Source organism: Emydura macquarii, unplaced genomic scaffold (genome assembly GCF_026122565.2).
Source record: "Emydura macquarii macquarii isolate MOO-44397 ecotype Brisbane River unplaced genomic scaffold, CSIRO-AGI_Emac_v2 contig_1230, whole genome shotgun sequence".
Lineage (NCBI taxonomy): Eukaryota > Metazoa > Chordata > Testudines > Chelidae > Emydura > Emydura macquarii.
Genome location: NW_027131367.1, coordinates 14,742,229 through 14,762,836, shown reverse-complemented (window position 1 = coordinate 14,762,836; position 20,608 = coordinate 14,742,229). Strand labels below are relative to the sequence as shown.

The following is a 20,608-nucleotide window of genomic DNA, read 5'->3' as shown; positions in this document are numbered from 1 at the left end:
TTAAGAGACCAGTGCTCAAAATTGTACACCAGTTTAACTCCTAGATAAACATCACTTCATTTCTGGACACTGGCTAAATGCATCCTAGCCCAAAAGAAGTAGTAATCCAGATGAAAAGCAGCAAGTATTATTTTCACCCAAGGCTATGTCATTTATTAGGTCTCAGTCCTAATCACGCACACACAGTTACATGGAATAGTCTGCATAAACAAGAAGAACTATTTACAATCACAGGGAGCTGCCATATTGACAATCTGATGCGAGCAAGCAAGGCTCAGGGAGTGAATCTCCCATTTGCAGACACCTGTAAACAGGAGGTTCAAAATTACATTGTAATTTTTAAAAAATGTAACAGTCTCCAATATTCAATTAACCAAAATGTATTTTCAAAGAATATCAGGGTTTACTGTTCAACAACTCGGAATCTCCCCTTCCTGTGCATTCACGTGGGAGTTGGATTCCCTGACTCCTGCTTCACTTCTCCAGACTGGAGCTGCTGCTGGGAAGTATCAGTAAAATGATGTTATCCACTGAGAGACCAATCACAGTTCTGGGGATCATGAAAGGCAAGCAGGGATTACTAGAAACTCTACAGAAAATGTACTTCTTATACCATGGGTCTCATTCTCCTTTATGCTGGTGTAACTCCACTGGCATCCTGCTTTATCCTTGCCTAAGTGAAAGGAGAATCAGGACCATATTCCTATCCAGAAAATATATAATTAACTATTTAAGGTATTCACTAATCCCTGTCATTTTCCTCCAAGTTTCAGAATGATGCATTCTGCCTTCAATGCATTGCTGCTTTCTTCTTGTTCCATGTGAACTCTCTCATAAGTACAAAACCACCAGCAAACTCAAGCCCTACATAAATGTTTATGAGTTTTCCGTCAGTTACCATGCTAAGCATAAAGACTTCAGCCTGCCTCTTTCTTATCTCCCAGGCTGCATGCAAACAGCTGGGTAATTTCTCTGCTGGGTAAGTCTCATATGGCATGTGGCCCCTTTGTAAAGCTTCTCAGCTCACTCAACTCTTGGTTTCCCAGGAATGCAGTAGCATCTTAATGACCAGCCACAAATCTCTCCCATCAGAGCCGTGCAAAGCTCTGGTGTATTCCTTCAACGTCATGATGCAACTGCTGTAGCACCAAGAGTGAGTGGAGGTTGGGGAATGTCTGTGGTGGAGGCTCCTGGTTTGGTGAAGGCAGTTTTGAGCGTGCTAAGGCGTACATCCCAGACTTACGGGGATCAGGCTGGTCTCTGTTGCTCATGCACACCCCTGAGCAAAGTAGCTACAGGACATACATTTGCAGAGTGGAGCAGGGCTTGGTACCTTTCCCAGACCTGAGGAGCTCTGCCTGGCTCCGAAGCCCGTCTCTCTCACCAACAGAAGTTGCTCCCATAAAAGATCCTACCTCGCCCACCTGTTGTCTGCAAGGCACGGAGGGCTAGGCAGGAATGTGGCATGGCCCTGCTGGGCGCTGGGGTCTGAGGCTGGTTTACGGTGAATTCCCGCGGGGCTGATTTTACAGGGAAGGGTCGGTGGAGCCGGCGGCGGGCCGGGGAGACTGTGAGTGTCCCAGGCCCTGCGGGCCAGATTCTCATCTCCCCGGCCCTGGCCCGGAGCACAACCCAGGCCCGCGAGCAGCGCCGGGGGCAGGCAGTGCCGTGCCGGGGAGGGGAGGGGACAGATCCGTCCGGCGCTTGCCCGGCCGCTGAGTGAGCGTCTGCACGTGCCGGGCGGAGGGAGGCTGCAGACCTGTCGTGCGCGGGCCGGGTCAAGCAGGCGCCGGGGGTGGCCCCCACTTTGTCGCTCGGCTGGGCCGGGCTCCCCCGCTGCAGTGCAGCGCTCCCCCGCCGGGGGGACCCCGCGAGCGGCCGGGCCGGGCAGGGCTGAAGGGGCTGGGTGGGGCCGGAGCGAGCTGGGCGCGCCCCAGACTGGCGGGAGAAGGACGGAGCCGCCCGCGAGCTGCGTGCGTCCGGCCGGGGGGGAGCGGAGCCGGCCGGGGGGGGGAGGCACGCGGGGTCGGTCGGTCGCGCGCTCCGAGTTGGCGCGCGGCGCCCCCGGCTGCACGGCCCCGGGATGGGGGCTCCGCGGGGGGCGCGGCTCTGCCTCCTGCTGCTGCTGGCCGGGGTGACGCTCTGGCTGCTCCTGTGCGGGCGCGGCCGGGCCACGCAGCCGGCCCCGAAGGCCAGGTAAGGCGGCGGCGGCGGAGCCGGGGCGCGGGGGGGGGGAGGAGACAGTTCCCGGGAACTTCGGGCTGCGCCGTGCGCACGCTGTGCCTCGGGTGCCCAGAGTTACACCCAGCCGGCGGAGGACGGACAGACAGACAGACACAGACACACACACACACACACACACACACACAGGACAGACAGACGCACAGACAGAGCAAAGGTAAAGGACACGCAGACACCCCCACAGCCAGGGCAGGACGCGCACACCGAGAAAGGACAGACAGACAGAGAGAAGAACAGCCAGAGAGCAGAGGACGGACAGACGCAGACAGAGCAAAGGACACACACCTGGGGCGAAGGACAGACAGACAGACGCAGGAGAGCCCAAAGTGGAAAGCACCCCTCTGGAGCGGGCGGCGGGGCAGGAGAGGGGCGTTTGTCTCTGGGCCCAGGGGCTGGGAGTCCGCGAATACAAGGAGCCTTAAGTTCCCTAGGGTGCCTCGTGCATAGGGATAAGCCAGGCTTGGGGCTGCCCCCCGCTTTCAGTCCCAGGGCTCTAATGCGCCATGAGGTGGTCTCAGTAGGGGCCCAATCCTGCCAGGTGTGGGGAAGCCCTCCGTTTGCATTGGAGTCAGGGGAGGGTGCTCAGCACCTTGCAGGATCAAGCCCTACACGAACACGGCAGGAGAGCCTCAGCTGGTGTAAATCAGCATAGCTTCATTGGCCTAGTTCATGGCCTCCATCTCCTGGCATCAGCCTCGCTCGGTGTCAGGCCCTGGAAGGACCAGAGGGTTCCTTTCACTGCCAGCCCAGATGGCGACAATGTTAAAATCTTGCAGTGTGTGGCCATGCATGTGGGAGGCAAGTTTTGCTGCAGGGCATTTTGTCTCCAGGGGAATAATCCAGCCTGCTTCGCTGAGAGGATCAGGAGGCTTGTGCCATATTTGCACCTTCATTTACCTCTAGGAGCATTGCTTATCTCTGTGCAATGCACCCTTGGGTCCCGGACGTACAGCAGACGGATGTAAAGAGAGTGGTTGTAACTTGTAACAAAGTGACTCAGGGTGATAGCTCTTACCAGAAAAGCCTGCAGTGAGTCCCTGACTGGGGCTGTAGCTGGCATCTGTCTGTGCTATATGTAAATACAGTAGCAATCACCCAGCTGTGAGGATTGGGGATTCATTTGGATATTACTGTGGATCTCAGACGTGATCCACACCCACCCTCCTTCCTAGCCTTTGTCTAGCAACGCTCTGCTCAATTCTCCCTGTCCCGACCCTAATATGTAATTCTAATCCTGCCATTCCTTCTCCTGTTGGGAAGTGGCACAACTGGAAACCTCTTTAAGTCTGCTCGCTGCAGCCCTGTTTAAAGGTCAAGACAATTTACACCAAGTGAAGCAGCAGTGGGTGAGTTGTGATGCAGCCACACGTCTGCACCCCTATGCCTGCACTTAACTACAAGATCTAGTGATCAGGAGAGAAGAAAGACGATGACTTGGCTCTCATAAAGTGCTTTTTATCCAGCAGAGTACTGTAGAAAGTGTTATGGTACCCATTTTCTAGATTTTTATAGAGGGGCTGCAGGTGTAAATTCCCCTACACTCCACAGTGAGGTGAAGTGATTTGACCAAGATCCCACACAGCAGGACAGTGTCAGAGTTGGAAACAGAAACCAAGACTTCTGACCTCCAGACCAGTGCTTCCTGGGGGTGGCAGCAATGCTACAAAGGAGAAATACATTGGTAAAATCAAAATCTTAATCCCAAAACAAAGTTCTAAGCACCAACCTGGTTCATTAGCCCCTATAGTCTAAACAAAACAGCAACACCTACCGCCCCATTTTACATCAAAACCTCTAGTTCTAAACCCAGACTATAAAATCAGAGACCCAAAATCAAATTCCTAATCTTTATGCCACTCCATTGAACTGTAATCTTTAAAGAATTAAGTCTTTACTTTACTTTATTTATTACCCTTAAGTCATAAATCTAAACCAATCTGTATCCTAACCTGTAATCTCAAGGCCATTTCTATAGTCCAAAGATTGTGTTGCGTGTTTACTCTAGATAGCCAAGCACCAAGCCCACAGAACTCAATCACGGTTTAAACCAAGCATGCTGTTACTGCACTACCTCCAAGACTGGGAGATGAGCAGCTGCCTTGGTTCATTTGATAATTTCAGTGGGGACTCATAGTTAGTGTATCTATTCGGTTGGGGACCTTCCAGATAAGAGGTGCTGCGTACATGCAGGCTGTTCCTATGTACATGCCCACTTCCACTCTGAGTCTGATTCACCAGTGCTTTTGCACAGCCCGTACACCTGTGCAAAGTGGATGTAGAATGCCACACGATCAAAATGTGATGACTGCTTTGTGCAGAGGGAAGTGATTGTAGGGTGGCCGCCAGCTTGGCTGACACTCCAGGGACTGACCCCAGAGACTCCAGAGCTAAGAGCATGAGCTGCTACTTCTTGAGCTCCAGCTCCCTGGCCTGTTGTTATAGCTGCCATCCTCTGGCTTGGCACAGAAGGGATCTATAACACTCTCGCTAGTGGGCGACGGCTGGACAGGATGCAAAGCAACGCAGAATCTCTAAGGCCAAAAGCCTTAGTCCACAGTATTCGTGGAGTGGAAAGGCCTTGCTCCTATTTTTCTTCCCAAATGACGTACTCAGAAATGTCCAGTGTTGGCAGGAATGATTATAGTTACTGTTAATTATTAGACACACAGGAAAAGTTTGTTGACATTTCCATCCCTCCATCTGCCTTTGCCCACCAGTGTGATCTGCTGAGGGACAGGTTGCCAGGGGAATTCAACACCTTGCAACAGCTACTCAGCATTTTGAAGATCAAGGTCCTTTTTTGGAAGGTCCTGCGCAGGCTGCCTCTCACGTGGATTTGCTTAGCGCTTGAGCGTGTGCTTGAGACAGGGGAGTTCCACTGTGTGCTCACAAGTCAGTTGTATGCAGGGAATGAGCCATTGGCAATATCCGCTTTTTGAATTCCATAGCTATGAAGAGATCCCAGCTGCCCACTTTGGAACACCCCAGGAAGGAAGGAACACCCCCCTTCTGAGGCTGCCAGCCATCCCAAGGTCAGAGTGGGGCTTTGGCATATCACGTGGTGACGTCACGATCTTTCGACATAATGCCCCGAGCTTCTACCAGCTCCCTAGCCTGACAGGGAATCTGGGGTGGCCAGAACACCAGGCAGGCCTTGTTACTGCTTAACATCCTGGCCTGGCTCCATGATCATTTAGTCCTGCAGGAACTTGCAAGGAGATGCTCTGCTTCCGGAGGCAGGTCAGAGACAGGCAGAAGCGCAGGCAATACAGGGCCTGTGGAGATCCTGGGACGTCTCGGGGCTCAACAAGCTTTGCGCAAACGACATGGTGCTGTAGGCTGGGATTTTCAAAAGAGCCTAAGGGGGGTTAAGCCCCCAGATCCCATGGGAATGCAGTCAGAGTCAGGCACCTAACATCCTTAGACTGCTTTGAAAAATCCTAGCCTCACTGCCAAGTATTCTCTTATCAGGGCCAGCATTTTAACAAAACACCCCTGCTACTCCACGAATAAACGCCTAGAATGCAACGTAGCAGTGTAAATAATGGCACGGAACCACCCACCTTCAAGGGATGCACCATGGGCCTGATCCAAAGTCCCCTGAACACCGCGGAGCGGTTCTCACTGATTTTGGTGGCCTTCAGTAACCCTTCCCGCCACTCATGCACTGAAATCAGTGGGACTCCTCGCCGGAGGGAGGGAGGGGACAGGGTCTGTACTAAGAATCGGATGTTTGGTGGCATGTGGGAGAGCTCGCTGAGCCTTTTACCCGCTGGCTCTGTTCCTCCAGCTCAGGATGAAGCATCCAGGTTCAGGGTTGACCCATAGCTTTTGGGACAGTAGCAACCTTAAGAGGGTAGTGGGGGACTCCTTGCCTAAGATGCCACTTAGGGTCGTTTTAACACCTGGTAACTCAGGCTTCTTTCACTCTTGCTAATCTGTCTTCCACTCGGGAAGCCTGTCCCTGCTGCAGGAATGCTAAGAATTAGGGGAGGGATCAGTGGAAAGCAGAACAGGTGGGGACCACTTTGCACTGGCGGGGTGGACGTGCAAAGCTGTGCCCAGGCCCCTTGGGATGCAGCAGAGCACTGAGAAATGGGCAAACAAGAAGTCACTTATAGGTCAGCTTGAAGCTGGAGCGACTCCTGTCCACAAAGCCCTTTGACTGTAATGACAGTGGTTACCTATGGAAGGGCCAGCCAGTCAGCAAACAAAACCAGAGCCCATTAAAGGAGAAACAACTTTCTGGAGGGAGTGGGCCCAAGTTAATATTGGGCCAAACTCTTTGCAGCAGAGGGGCTGCAGGTGCAAATTCCCTGACACTCCAGGGAATTCTCCCCAGCTGCATGGAGCCTTTGCACCAGCCCTGGGTGCTGGAGTGTCCTGGAGTGTGAGCCAGTGTGACCGGGGCAGGCCTGCACCCCTGCTGGGGGCCATAGTGGCCGTTATGGGAGGAAGGGGGCATACAAAGTAGAGCAGCCTGCAGGATTGCTCTAATCAGCACTGGGGCCTGCACGGGCACTTGTCATCCCCTAAAAGGGGAGGCACAAATTCTCTCTTCCCTTCATCCCGCCATCAGTGCTTGTGCAAGCCCAGGGATGAATTGGGCCCAGTGAGTTTAAACTGCTGGTTCGACACCACATCGGGCTTAATCACCACTGCCAGTGCTTCGCTCTCCCGCCATCAGGAGCCTTAGAAAAATCAGGGGAGTGGGATTTCCAAAAACTATTGGCCTAACTCTGCTGCCATTGACATCAAGGCCAACACTGAGTGCTTGTGATGCTAGGTAAGCAGGGAGCGAGAGAAAAAGAGAGACATCTGACTGCATTGCAGAGCCCCATCTGTTCCAGAGGGGTAGCCGTGTTAGTCTGTATACAGCAAAAACAACAAGAGTTCTGTAGCACTTTAAAGACAAATTAAATTGGTTAGTCTTTAAAGTGCTACAGAAGTCTCGTTTTTTCTCCCGTCTGTGTTACTTGATTTTCTAGCAAATTGCAAGTTTGCCTACCCTTTTTGATTTTTCCAATGTTTCTCCTGAAACATTTCAGTTTTTGATCAGAGCTAGACCCAGCCCAGAACCCCAGGCCTGAAATAACCCTCTTCAACTTTGAGACCTGTCGACTGTAGATCTGATTCAGACTCTGAACGTCATGACTCTGCTCTGACTTGACTTTTTAGCTCCTTGTATTTTGCAGTAGAGTCCACTCCCCGGCAGAAGTACTTATCTGCCTTAAGCCTTATTTTAGCAGGAATGGTCTGTACAGGATTTAAAACTCTTTATAATTCCACATACTCCAAGGTCCCTGGAATGCAATGTTTGGGGAGGGAAGGAGCTGATCTTTCTTTTTAGTCATTACCTATTTATAACCTTTCTTTGAGAAAGTTCGGGAACAAAATATTCTGTGCCAGGCAGTTGTTTCACAGACATATCAGAGTTTCAGATCTTATCATCTCTTCAAACAAAGGATCTGAGAAGGAAGGGTGGGGCATTTCAAATAAACTAAATTCTCTTTCCTAAGCCTCCCAGGTAATATCTGATCACAGTTTGGTGGGTGTGGTGCAGGGAGCGGTAAACACACTAGGCAGGGTTAACTTGACTACTTGTGTCTGAAGGATTGTTCAGATATAGAGGGGGATAGATCTTAGGAAAGGCCCTAGTTCATAGAAACATCCCTATGACTTCTGGATCTTAAGTACATGAGTAAATGGAATTGTATTAACATCCAGTGAACTGGCTGACCGTACAGAAGCTGAGCAAAGTCATGCTGTTTAATACCCTCGGGCCCGACCTCTCTGTGGTCTCAGAGCATTGTCCCTGGGGCAGCTCAGGTGTGAGAACTTCCGAGCAATCCCTGGGCTCCTATAACACAGGCAGAGATGGTGACAGGATTTATTAGCCATTTACGATGCAGCACGGGGAATTATTTTACAATGATGTTGGGTGTTAGATAAGGCCGTGGGGAGCTAGCTGGCTCGCCCCCAGCATGCTCTGTGAGTTCCTCCATTTCGCCCTTGGCGTCACAGCAGCCTTTCTCCCACAGGAGAGCTGGGCTGCCTCCCAAACTCATCGATGCTGCTCCTTCGATTGGCTGCAGCCCCCCCACTGTCGCTCCCCCCTAGGTGCTTGAGTGCACTGGCCAACCTGCAGAGTAAGGACGGCAGTCGCTATCCAGCTGCCCCACAGTTTAGCCTCTGAACTCCCTTTGCAGTGGAACCTCACTGTGAACAAAATACGCCGGTAGAATTTGGCTTCCAGTCCAGCGTGGAAAGAGCAAACGTGTGGGCTGGTCAGATGTATTTAGATTGCTGTCTAAAGCACACACCCACAAGTGGGGAACTGGGTCTAGAAACGTGCCCTTTAGCTCCAAAAGCAATGGGCCCTGCCTCTTCACCGTGAACGCCAATAGCAGGTGTCTTGTCCTCTCTGTCCTCCAGCCGCTGGGGCACAGCATCAGCTACTTGCACTGAAGGTCCTGATTGCGCAAGGCATTTCAGTTCCAGTTTAACTTTGGGTGGCATTGAGACACCCGGGACGGTTTCTCACCAGGATAGCTAGTTTGTGAGTGTTCAGACCTGATCCCACGTGTCCGGAGGGATCCCCTCACCCCCGCCAGGCTGGCTGGTAGCAGCTGCCAGCAGCTGCCATCTCGATGTGGTCACTAGCAGGTGCCATCTTGGAGCTGATAGCATCCCTCACATCGGTTTCTGGTTAGGGCCAAAACCTCTTTGGCACCTGTTTCCCCCTCACTGACTTGGAAAAAGTCCAGGGAAGTGACTGTCAGTGCTGCTGCATGCAGCACAAAAGGTGCCAGGTACATCTACCGCTTCGAGCGGGGGGCGATTCCCAGTTCGAGGACACGGACCTTCACGAGCGCCAATCAAGCTAGTGCGCTAAAAATAGAGCGTAGCCACGGCACCACGGGCAGCGAGAGGCACTAGCCAGGCCTCGGACAGGTACGTGCTCAGGTTGGCTAGCTGTACCTGCCATGGCCACGCTCTGTTTTTAGCTTGCTAGCTGGATCAGAGCTGGTACCAGTGTGTCTCCTTGAGCTGAACGGCTGGAGTCACAGCGCCTGCGCCTGGCCTAAAGCTGAGGGCTTGACAGAGAGCCTGAGTACGTCAGGCAAGGCCAGGCAGAGGAGTCAGGGGCGAGCTGTCTCTCAGAACAGGTGAGGCTTGAGGAAGAAGGTGGCAGGGGCTCAGGGTGGGTTTATTTCAGTTTTTGCCTGAAGGCGGCAAACATTCTCTCAAGAATCTCCTTCCCTACAAGGGTGAATGTGTGCTGGGCCGGTCCAAAAATACCCAGAGCCCTAAGTGAGTCTGGAACGGGCAGGCCAAAGCCCTGCAATGTTATGAACTAATTAAATTCCACCCCTGGGCAATGAGAGACCCAGAGCTGCTCAGGGGCCACTGCCTTCCATGGGGCTTCATCTGAACCTTTCCTCCACCCTAGCCTCACCTGTAACTTATAAGAAGTCTTGTTTTTTCCCTTCCACCATGTACCAGGCTGTTTGCATAGCCTTGTCCATTCTCTCCAATCCTGAGTCCTTCAGTGTGTGCAAATATGCTTGTATGTGGGGCAAGAAATCTTTATGCAAAGTGGTTACTGTGCATGTTCAAGGGTTGCCTTCCAAATCCAGACCTCCACCCTGCTGTCATTCTTCTCTTCCCTAAATACCCAAAGCAGTAGATTGTTCTCAGCTGCTCACTTTTCAACCCTCCTTACGCAGGCAGTGGACATCTTCCACCTCCCCGAAAGCATCACAATCATTTCACTGCTGCTTCATATGCTGGGTCAAAATGCACCCAGCACTGTCCTGTCTGCAGACGTGCTGAGTACATCAGCCCAAAGGAGTCTGCAGTGCTCAACCCAGGCCAGGCACGGTGGGGAAAAGGCAGCTCGTGGTTACCGTATTTGTTAGGGGATCAAAAACGCCTGCTGAACTGCCAGGTATCAAGCAAAACACAGCTCCACTGTTAGTTTATTCACATTACAGTAATGCCTGCAGGCCTTATTGTGCAAAGTGCTGTGCAAATACACAGTTAGGCACAATCCCTGTCTTGAAGAGTTCACAATGTAATTAGACAAAGCAGAGGGGGAAGAGAAAATGAGTTGCCCAAGGTCAAACGGCAGGTCAGTGGCAGAGCTGGGACTAGAATTCACGCCTTCTGACCGCCATTCAGGCCAGTTGTACCAGAACAATCAGCTGTTCCAAGACCAGAAAGGACCATTGCAATCCAGTCTGACTTCCTGTGTAACACAGGCCAGGGAACTTCCTCAAAGTAATTCCTAAAGCACAACCATCTGTCATGGGTCCGTTGGAACATCAGTGAAAAGCAGCAGCACAGATGATGGTGTTGGGGGAATCAGTTAAACTGGTAAAAAGGAAAGATTTAGCCCTGCTGACAGCAGCTGGCTGAGACCAGGTTCACAGAGATTCGGCCCAGAAAGAGACTCCTAAAATGCAGACTAAACAGATTTTTTGAAGGGGGAAATCCGCCTCCCCCCTCCAGAACTCTGTTGGCAGTGCTAGTAAGATCTATGTTGTGCTGCTCAGTAATTAGCAGGGCATTGGTTAAAGGGAAACATGCACCTGCTTTCATCCGAAGTGAAATCGGAATGTTATCCCAGCGTGAAATGGTGCCTAGAGACCACAGGCGATAAATGGCTGGTGTTGCATATTAGCAAATAAAGAGGGATTTTTCTCAGAGGAGGCGGCCTTGTGACTGGCATGCTTCATGATACTACGGGCAGCCCTAGCATTCATTTTTTTAAGGAGGACACATCCGTAAGCCAAAAGGAGGGGGCCATATCCCCTCGCTTCCCAGTGGTTGCAGCTGTGCATTCAGCCCTGTTTGGCGCACAAAAAACCAGCCCAGGTCTCACGTTAAGTAGGCAAAGGGCGCTGGGGAATGGCATACGTCCTGGGAACCTGGCGGAGTTACAGAAACCTGGGAAGAGGGGCCAGGAGGTGGGTTCCATTATCCGCCTGCCTCTACCTGTCCCGAGCTCCTCAGACAATGTCTCTAACAACATGCTTCTTGTCTCATCCATGGTAAGGCACTTTAATACAGGCACCTGATGATACGCAGCCCCTCCCCAGTCTCTGTTCTGGATGGGGCCCCCCCCAGGGTCTGAGTCGCTTTGAAGTGAACCTTCTGTTTGCTGATGAATAGGAATCTTTCTTCCCCTTTCTGAAGGGGCCCAGCTGGCTTGCTGGGAGGGAGCGCTGCTGTAAACTTATCTCTCCTGCTTCTGAAAGTACAAGTACGCAGGTGGAGTACAGCCTCCGGAAGGCATGCTCTCAGCCACTAGGTCAGTCTCTCTCTTGCGCACCCCACACGCATGCTGAGCGCCTGGTGCCGTAAACCCGCTGATTGTCCCATGGAGAGCTTTCAGGATCGGGCTGGTTTTCCAGGAAAATCAAAGCAGTTGCTCAGCGCAGTCTGGGCATTACCCCAACTCTGCTGCACAGCCTGGATCAGCTTGGAGGCTTAGTACGTTTTGGAGGTGATCCTGGTGTACTGATTCCTGTCATCCTGGACAGAGTGGTAGAGAGGGGGTGGTTGGGATGCGCCCTTTGCTCCCCCTATCGAAGTGCTGTGGATCAAGACCCTGCAGGACCTATGCGGTGAATGTGGCTGGAGACTGCAGAATAGCAGCCTGTATTCAGCCGTTGGAGTTTGTTCCCACGGGGTCAGCGAGTCCCGTACTTGGGCTTCGTTTAGAAAGGGTCTGGGAGGTTTGATGAGCAGGTGTGCAAAGTGAGTTTGTGATACAGATGGTTAACGATTGTGCTTCCACACGGCACAGCAGTGCACAGCAGTGCGCAGGTGCCCAAGTGTGTGTTTTAGCTCCAGCAGAAATGGCCCGTGGCGGGAACTGGCTGCAGAATTCCCTGGGCTGATGTGCAGATCCATCCTAGCTAATCCTGAGCTCTTCTGATAACCCCCAAGAAAGGCTTAAGGAAGAAAAAGGTACCGGAGAGGCTGAGACATTCAAGTTGGAGGGTGTCCAGACCGAGGCCTAGTTTCAGCCCGTTATAGATGTAGGAGCCAGCCTTGGGTTTCAGTTTTGGATCTGTTTGAGTGTGTTTCTAGCCAAGGATTTGGCCTGGGCCTTTATTTGGGTTATTTACTTGTAAAAAACCCCAATATTTTGCAAAATGAAGAAAATAATCCAGTAGGTCAGGCTCTGGTGACAAAAAAAAAAAAAAAAATTGTTGGCAGAGAAATTCTCCTTGCTCAGAGATGGCAGCCCCAGTGAGCAGTTGACAACTGGATCCCTGCCATAAAGTGATCAGCTGATGGGTGATTTCCCCCGGATGGTTCTCTGGGGCTGGACGTCACCGCCGTGGTTCCCAAGAGACAGACACCGAACCTGTAGGGGTTGCCTGTTGTTGCCCTACCTGTTGCTGCTGCCCCTTCTCAGTGGAGCAGAGGCAGGGAGATAATCCCTCACCACTAGGCCTGAGGACAGAAGGAAGGAGTAGGGCCTAGGGGAGTCAGACTCCCAGCTCACTGTGCGTGGGGCTTAACTCAGGCAGGCAGGTTCCATTTCACTGCCATCTGCCACGCAGCTCTCCAGAGCACAGGGGCAGATTTGGATCTGCCTTAACTGTTGACTTGGGACACTGCGGCAGCCCTGCTGTGTGAACTCCAGGGTGAAGCCATCTCTCCCCACCTGGCAGTGATCCTGTTGCCCTTTGTGCCTGCACAGGTGAGAATAACAGAGACCCCCCGTGGGCTAAATCTAACATCCCAGGCAGGGCTTGAACCCGGGTCTCCAGAGCCCTCGGCTAAGCTGAGAATTGGTCTGGCACCACTGCAGCTCCATCTGTGCTAGCAATGGCGTGAGCACGAGTGAAGCCCAGGGGTTGGCATCCTTCTCGTTGGGTCATTTAGACCTGCCCAGAGCAAGGTTAATGCCATGATGCTAAAAATGCAGGAGCCATGTCTACACTACAGCTCCAGTCTTGCTGTCGCCACTGGAGCTGCGCTGGTGGTAATTACCCATCTTAAATTTACCAGCGTAGATGTCACCTGGGATGAAGAGCTAGAGCAAAGCTGCATGTCTGAGTCCCACTCAGGCCCATTACTGTAACTTTGAGGGTAAATGAAAGGCCAGGAGACCTGTTTCTCTCACTGGACCAGGCAGAGCATATTGCAGGGAACACCAGGCACTTCTCTGCTGGTTAGCACTTGCTAAGGCCGGATTAATCCCCCCGGGCAGGTCAGGTGTGTGCTCTTTGGGGACTGGATTGTTCTCCTTTCCTGCATCACGGCCTTGATGGCCACAGCTAATGTTTCAACAGGGGACATGTTTTGCTGAATGATAAATACCAGTCACAAAGCTGGCTCGCAGAATCTCCGCCGGAGACTTCTCTCGGTTCCCCCGCCTCTGACTCCAAATACCATGCCCTCTTCTTCCTGAACCGCCTCCTCAGCTTGAACCCCAGCAGACCCGGCCCTGGGCAAAGGCAGGACACTGCCCTAGCCCACCTGCTTCAGTTCTGAGCTAGTGAAAAAAGCAGAAAGACCGAGACTTGTTCTCAGCGATGGCGGCCTCTCTTTTTAAGAGGGTTTGTCTGCTTGTGAAGGGTGATGGGCAGGAGCAGTGCAAGCTTGCCCTGTGCCACCCTGCCGGTGTTCCTAGGCAGGGATCCCTGGAGATACATGAGGCAAGTTCAGTCTCCATGGCCCATTCACTCCTTGGCCTCTCTACTGAGAATGGGCAAACGGCATGGGTGGTTTCGGAGATGTGGACACATGCCCACTAGGGACTCAATTGAGATCCACCCACCCACCCATTCCATGTGGGCTGGGAAATAGCCAGCAGACGCGAATGACGACAGCTGGTCGGAAATTTCCCAGTTTTGTCAGCATATACTGGCTGGACAAGGCTCAAAATGTTTCGCAGGGTTGTACCAAAGTAGTCTATTTTTCCCTGGGAAATTAGCAAAACACTGTGATTCATTCGTACTGTTTTGACTTTTAGATCATATTAGATGAAACGTGTTGATGAGGTCAGGGTGAAATGTTTTCAGAATATTTCGTTCTTCTTCGAGTGCTTGCTCATGTCCATTCCACTATAGGTGTGTACACGCCTTCGTGCATGGCTACCCGGAACCTTTTTCCCCTTAGCAGATCCCATAGGGCTGGCTCCGGTGCCCCCTGTAGCCCCACGCACATGCCACGGTATATGAGGCGCTGCCAGCCCTACGTCCCCTCAGCCCCTTCTTTCCGCCCGTGACGGTTGCTGGAACTAGCCTTGCTCTCAGCAAGTACTATCTCCTTCTTTGGACTTGTTTGTTATTCTAAGTTAGTTTTAGTTATCTAAATAGTTGTTAAGTAGTTAGAGTTAAGACAAGTCCCTGCAGGGACTTTGAGCGGCCCGGCTATGTCCCGGTTGCCAAGATTCAAGCCATGTGCGTCCTGCAGGAAGCCCTGCTGATGGAGGCAGCGCTCTGCCTGGCATCTGAGCTGGCCCACTCCACCTCGGCACCGAGCGTGACCTCAGTACAGAGCGCACTGCCGGCACCGGCCTCGACTCAGCACCATGCAACATCGCCGGCACCGAAGAGGAAGAAGCAGCGTGCAGCGCGCGGACACTCCCCAGCGCCGTCGGTATGGGCAGGGTCGAGTGCGGAGATGCACCAGACCCGGTCCGTCGAGTCTTCTCCGGTGCCTGCATCTCTGGTAAGGGAGCCTCCCCGGACTCCTGGGAGTGGGAGAGTGCCTCTGCTGACGCCGTCGACACCGGAGGCTTTTCAGGCAGCAAGAGTCTTGCTGGCCTTGCCCACACCACCTCCGTCCCCCCTCCGCCGAGGGAGAAAGGGCCGGTGTCACGGGGGAAACCCGCGTTGGGTCCCCCTGAATGGCGGTGGAGATTCTCGGTACGGGGAGGAAGATCTCCCGCCGGATGGTCTCCAAGAGTGGAGCAGAGCCACTCCCCCAGCAGTCGCTCCAGGTCGGTGTCGTCGAGCCGACCTGCTCCGGCACAGGATGTGGAGTCTCCCTCTTGGTGCTGACGTTGATCCCCAGCACGGAGGCAGCGCGTGCCAGGAGGCAGCACCGATCGAGATCTGCCAGGTGGCACTTGCACAGCTCCCGTTCCAGATCCCCGGCACCAAGGAGTTTGCCCGTACCTAGACGGTGCAGAACCCTGTTGCCGTCGGAGGACCCGGCACTGAGGAGTTCGCCCGCACTGAGGCAGCGCAGAACCTGGTCACCGTCGGAGGACCCGGCACCATGCAGTCCACGACACGGAACCCGGTCGCCGGAGTCCTGCTTGGCACCGAGGAGTATGGAGTGGTGCCGACCTTGGTCCCTGAAGGTGTCTGCAGGGCCACAAGGCAAGCGGCAGCGGAAATCATCGGTGCCAAGACGACGCTCCGGTACCTCTAGCTCTCTGGAGCGCACCTCCGTTTGTTGGCACCTCTCACGGCGACAGAGGCAGTTCTCTTCGTCCTCCAGGTCGGAAGGGCGCCCGGAACCGAGAGACGTACACGGCACCGCCGGTCCAGTGAATCGGGGTCTCCCGGAGAGGACAGTTGTCGGGAGAGCCGACGCCCCCACAAGGCATCACAGCCTGTGTCGCAGTCAGCCCCGGGTTGGCCCCAGGATCAATGGCCACAACAATGGCCTTATTGGGCCCCATGGGGTATCCAGATGGAGCCGGGGTCCCAATCCATTATGTCATTGGGGGTGCAGTCCGTGCCTCTGGCACAGGAGAAAGCCTGTAGACACCACTCCTTGGACGAGGAGTCAGACCCCATGGAGGAACCCTCAATGGATACAACCCTTTGTCAGGAGGGGGTGCACCCACAGGACACGCCTCGGCAGTCCTCTTTCTCCTCACCGGATGAAGCAGTCTCCCTGGACCACTTGGCGCCACTGGAGGATTTCAGGGCGCACCAGGAGCTGCTTAAGAGGGTGGCCTCCAACTTGGGGCTGGAGGTGAAGGAGTTAGAAGGGGCCGAAGATAGCCTCTTTTATGTGATGGTGGCAGCTGCCTCAACAAGAGTGGCCGTCCTAGTCCACGAGAGGGTCCTTAAGATTGTAAAGGCCCTGTGGCAAACCTCTTCCTCGGTTGTCCCTATGTCAAAGGTGGCCGAGAAAAAATATTATGTCTCGGCCAAAGGGTTTGAGTATTTGTTCACTCATCCCGCCCCGAGAACTCTGGTGGTCGATGCAGCTAACCAGTGAGACGGGCAAGGCCAGCCAGGGTTCACTCCCAAGAACAAAGACAATAAGAAGCTGGACTAGTTTGGGAGAAAGGTTTATTCCACGGCAGCCCTGCAGTTCAGGATTGCCAACCATCAGGCATCCAACACTGGTCGTGTATTGGGCTAAGTGGAGACGGTTTACCTGTTGGGCGGAGTCCTGGGGCATTCCGCCCAGCCTCTCGCCTCTGCAGGCGATCCTGGAGTACCTGCTCCAGCTAAAGCTCCAGGGTCTGGTGCTGGCCTCATTGAAGGTTCACCTGGCGGCCATTTCAGCCTTCCATCAGCCGCTAGAGGGGAGATCCCTGTTCTCCCATCCCATGTCAGTCAGATTCCTCAAGGGGGTGGAGAGGCTGTATCCGCAGGTCCATGACCCGGTGCCTCCCTGGGATCTCAACCTGGTCCTCGAGACTCATGGGGCCCCTCTTCGAACCCATGGCTTCATGCCCTCTGCTCCTGCTTTCATGGAAGGTAGCCTTCCTGGTGGCCATTACTTCAGCCAGGAGGGTCTCCGAGATTAGGGCCTTGACCTCGGAGCCTCCTTATACAGTATTCTATAAGGACAAGGTCCAGCTGAGGCCGCATCCGGCCTTCCTACCCAAGGTGGTTTCCCAATTTCATTGTAACCAAGATATTTTTCTCCCCGTGTTTTTTCCCAAACCCCACGGTTCGGAGGAGGAGAGGAGATGGCATTCGCTGGACGTGAGACAAGCCCTGGCCTTCTACATCAAGCGCACAAAGCCGTTCCAGAAATTGACACAGCTCTTCGTCGCAGTGGTGGACTGGATGAAAGGCTCACCTGTCTCCACCCAGAGCATCTCCTCGTGGATTACATCGTGCATCAAGTTCTGCTACAAGCAGGCGAAGGTGCCACTTCCGGGAACCATCACAGTGCACTCAACCAGCGCTCAACCCTCATCTACAGCCTTCCTGGAGAGAGTGCCCCTGCAGGACATCTGCAAAGCCACCACCTGGTTGTCGGTGCACACCTTCACGTCCCGCTACGCCATCGTCCAGCAGGCGAGAGAGGACGCGGGATTCGACAGAGCTGTGCTGAGGGCAGCTCACCGGTAACTCCGACCCACCTCCAACGTATTGCTTGTTAGTCACCTATAGTGGAATTGATGTGAGCAATCACTCGGAGAAGAAAACAAGGTTACTTATCAGTAACTGATGTTCTTTGAGATGTGTTGCTCATGTCCGTTCCACAACTCACCCTCCGTCCCCACTGCCGGAGTTGGCAGAAAGAAGGAACTGAGGGGGCGTAGGACTGGCAGCATCTCATATACCGTGGCATGTGCGTGGGGCTCCAGGGGGTGCTGGAGCTGGCCCTGCGGGATCTGCTAAGGGGAAAAAAGTTCCGGGTAACCGTCCACAGAGGCGTGCACACACCTATAGTGGAATGGACATGAGCAACACATCTCGAAGAACATCAGTTACTGGTAAGTAACCTTGTTTTTGGCAAAACGTTCTGAGATTGATATTTTGTCCCAAGTTTTTAAATCTTGGAGTTTCCCCGAGAATGAATATTCCAAATTTTAACCAGCTTTTCTAATGACTTATACCAATCTGGGCTAGATTTTGACAAGAAAACTAGAGGCGAATGGCTTCTTAGGTCATTAGCAATCTGCGGAATGACCCAGTCTCCCCAATTTTTTCAATAAAACCACCAAATCTTACCCCTCGAATTTCCCAGATTGCCTCAGCTTCCATCATTGGTCTCATAAACTTGGTATTAGCTAATGTTGGTGAAGTGCTGTAGACATGAAAGGTGTTAAGTGCTCCGTTCATGGTGTAAAATATGATATACCTTTCATGCTCCTCTGGCGTGTCTGGAGTTCTTCACTTGGAGTATTGCACAGTGCTACAGGATAGACTGGATCATGCATGTCTGTTGTTAGAAGGTGTACATGTCACAGTGGGCAAAACCGTTGAGGGCCCAGCACCACAGTACTGAAGAGGGAAAACCCTTGGTCTGATACAGCACCAAAGTCACAGGGAGCCAATCCAAGCCAGTCTCCTCTGAATTTTCCATAGGGGCCCCCAGCTTTTGCAAGTCTACTGCCCCTCTTCCGGAAACACGGCTGGGTTCGAGGCCCTTACCCTTTGGCCAGTCCAGACCATGTTCAGCTGTAACGTATCTCAGATGGAGCTTAACATTTGTTACAGGTCTGATGAATCCAGTTGATACACGATGGGTCTGTGCTGCTGCTGCTTCTCCTGTGCTCACATGTTCTCACTTGAAGTGGACGGGGAGGCCTGATTGACATGGGAGGGGATGGGTTGGCTGCACCTTCCCCCCTGAGGCTCTTGCTGTGTGGTCTCTGTTCTAGCCTCCTGCAGCAAAGGACACTGCGGCTGGTGCCTGGAGGGATGTCCCAAGTTGCCGGGAGCCATGGCCTGAGCAGAGAGAGCAGTATAAACAGGTGAGAGGTGCAGGGGGAAGGAGGAGTTTAGTTGCCGTCTCTCGTGTTTTCCCCCTGCTGATCGTTCTTGGTGGCGGTGGGTGTGAGGGTTACTGTGGCCTCCAAGAGAGGGGATGGTTCCAGCAGCATCACACTGGTGGGTTTTTGTTATTTCCTTCATGCGAGTGGAAGGCACTGGGCTGACAACCCTGCATAGCAAAGCCCTCTAGGGATCCCCAGAGCAGATGCAGACCAGGCAGCAACGGAACAAGCTTGTGCCTTGCCTTGCCAGGGCCAGTGCAGTCCTGGAAAGCCCGTCTGCAGGACGGTGTCGAAGTTCAGTTCCCTGCCTCTGCGCTGAGACTGCCAGCCAGGGGCTTGCTTACTCCCAGCTGCTTCCTCATGACCGGCCTGGAAGGAGGCCAGCATCTCAATTCACAAGGGATCCCCAGTCACCTGCCAGATGGCGACAGCCTTCAGTCACTGCCCTCTGGGTCTGGATTGGAACTGGCCACCTGCGTGGTTTATTTATGTCCATTAATCTCACTCCTGCATTACAGGGGAAGGACCCCTCTTCTCCATGGCCCTACTGCCCATATTACACCCCCCGGGAGACAGCCCACACCAGACCTGTGTGTCACTGACGCCCCACAGAGTTTACAGTCTACATGGAGAGGGATTGTCATCCCCCTTTCACAGCGGGAGCTGGGGCGGAGAGGAATTGAGGGATGTGCTCATCAGTCGGCAGAGCCAGGAGCAAAATCCCCGACTCCCGAGTGCCTGCATCGGGGCGCTCACTATCCCCCCTTGTGCCCGGACTGTTGTGTTCCTTGTTGCTGGGCCTTCTGCTGCTTCCACAGCCCAGCCCTCCAGCCAGGCCACCTTTCCATTGCTGGCCCCTTCTGGTGGTGACAGGAAAAGGCCAAACAGAACAAAGCCTGAGTCTCCTGGCCACTCCCCAGTCTTGTTCTCTTCTAGTGCTGAGCCGTGTACTTCCCACACACATACCACAATCCCTCATCCCACACATACAATCTCATGAGCCATAAAAAAAGTTTGAATTCTGAAATTACTGTTACATATTCTACATTTCTGAAAAATACCCCCCCCCCCCTTGCTATTTTTGTTTAACATAACACCCAGCCTGGGAGTCCTACAAGTTTGCTGACTATTTTGCAACATGTTGGTCATTATAAAGGGATTATATCCTGTTAATGTCTCAATTTTTTTATTCTAAGGGACCAATGTGACTGCAAACATTTTATAATTAGGCCAATTAACTTTAAAGCTTTATTTTTCTGGCCTTTTTCATTGCAAAATCATGAATTAGCCCCCCACAGTCAATTTCTCTTGTAAGTTCACACTCAATAGACAAGATAGCTAGGTAGCTTAACAGTTCTTGCCCCATCTAGACAATAGATACATAGATACAGGGAAATAAGTTTCTATAAATATCCTCAGGCATGATCTACAAATTAGCCTTATTTTTTTCCTCATGGTAATGGTGGTTGCAGCCAGGGCTTCTGGGCCCCCTAGGGCCCTGGTAGAGTGTACCCCACCCCCCCCGGGGGCCCTGTCCCCAGCACACGAAAGAGAAATACACACAGGCGAAATTCAGTTCAAAAGGAATAATTTATCCCTTCTCTTTTATTTTCACCAGAGGGAAGCTATCTAAATATTCTGGGCCCGGAAAAGCGAAACCCACCAAGGATCAGGTAATAAGTATATTCTTACTGC

General features: G+C 52.9%; 1 protein-coding gene across 2 annotated transcripts in view; it reads left to right on the top strand.

Moving 5' to 3' along the window:
* The first annotated feature begins 2,057 nt into the window (after nt 1-2,057).
* ST6GALNAC2 (ST6 N-acetylgalactosaminide alpha-2,6-sialyltransferase 2) overlaps nt 2,058-20,608 on the top strand; it is a 29,931-nt gene continuing 11,380 nt past the window's right edge. For both annotated transcript variants that reach the window (XR_010919582.1, XM_067547611.1), the window contains exons 1-3: nt 2,058-2,196; nt 18,800-18,892; nt 20,532-20,586. Coding sequence is in view for 1 of the 2 variants with exons in the window: in XM_067547611.1 (XP_067403712.1) it covers nt 2,084-2,196; nt 18,800-18,892; nt 20,532-20,586 (261 nt within the window). In the remaining variant the exon portion in view is untranslated. The remainder of the gene's footprint in view (nt 2,197-18,799; nt 18,893-20,531; nt 20,587-20,608) is intronic.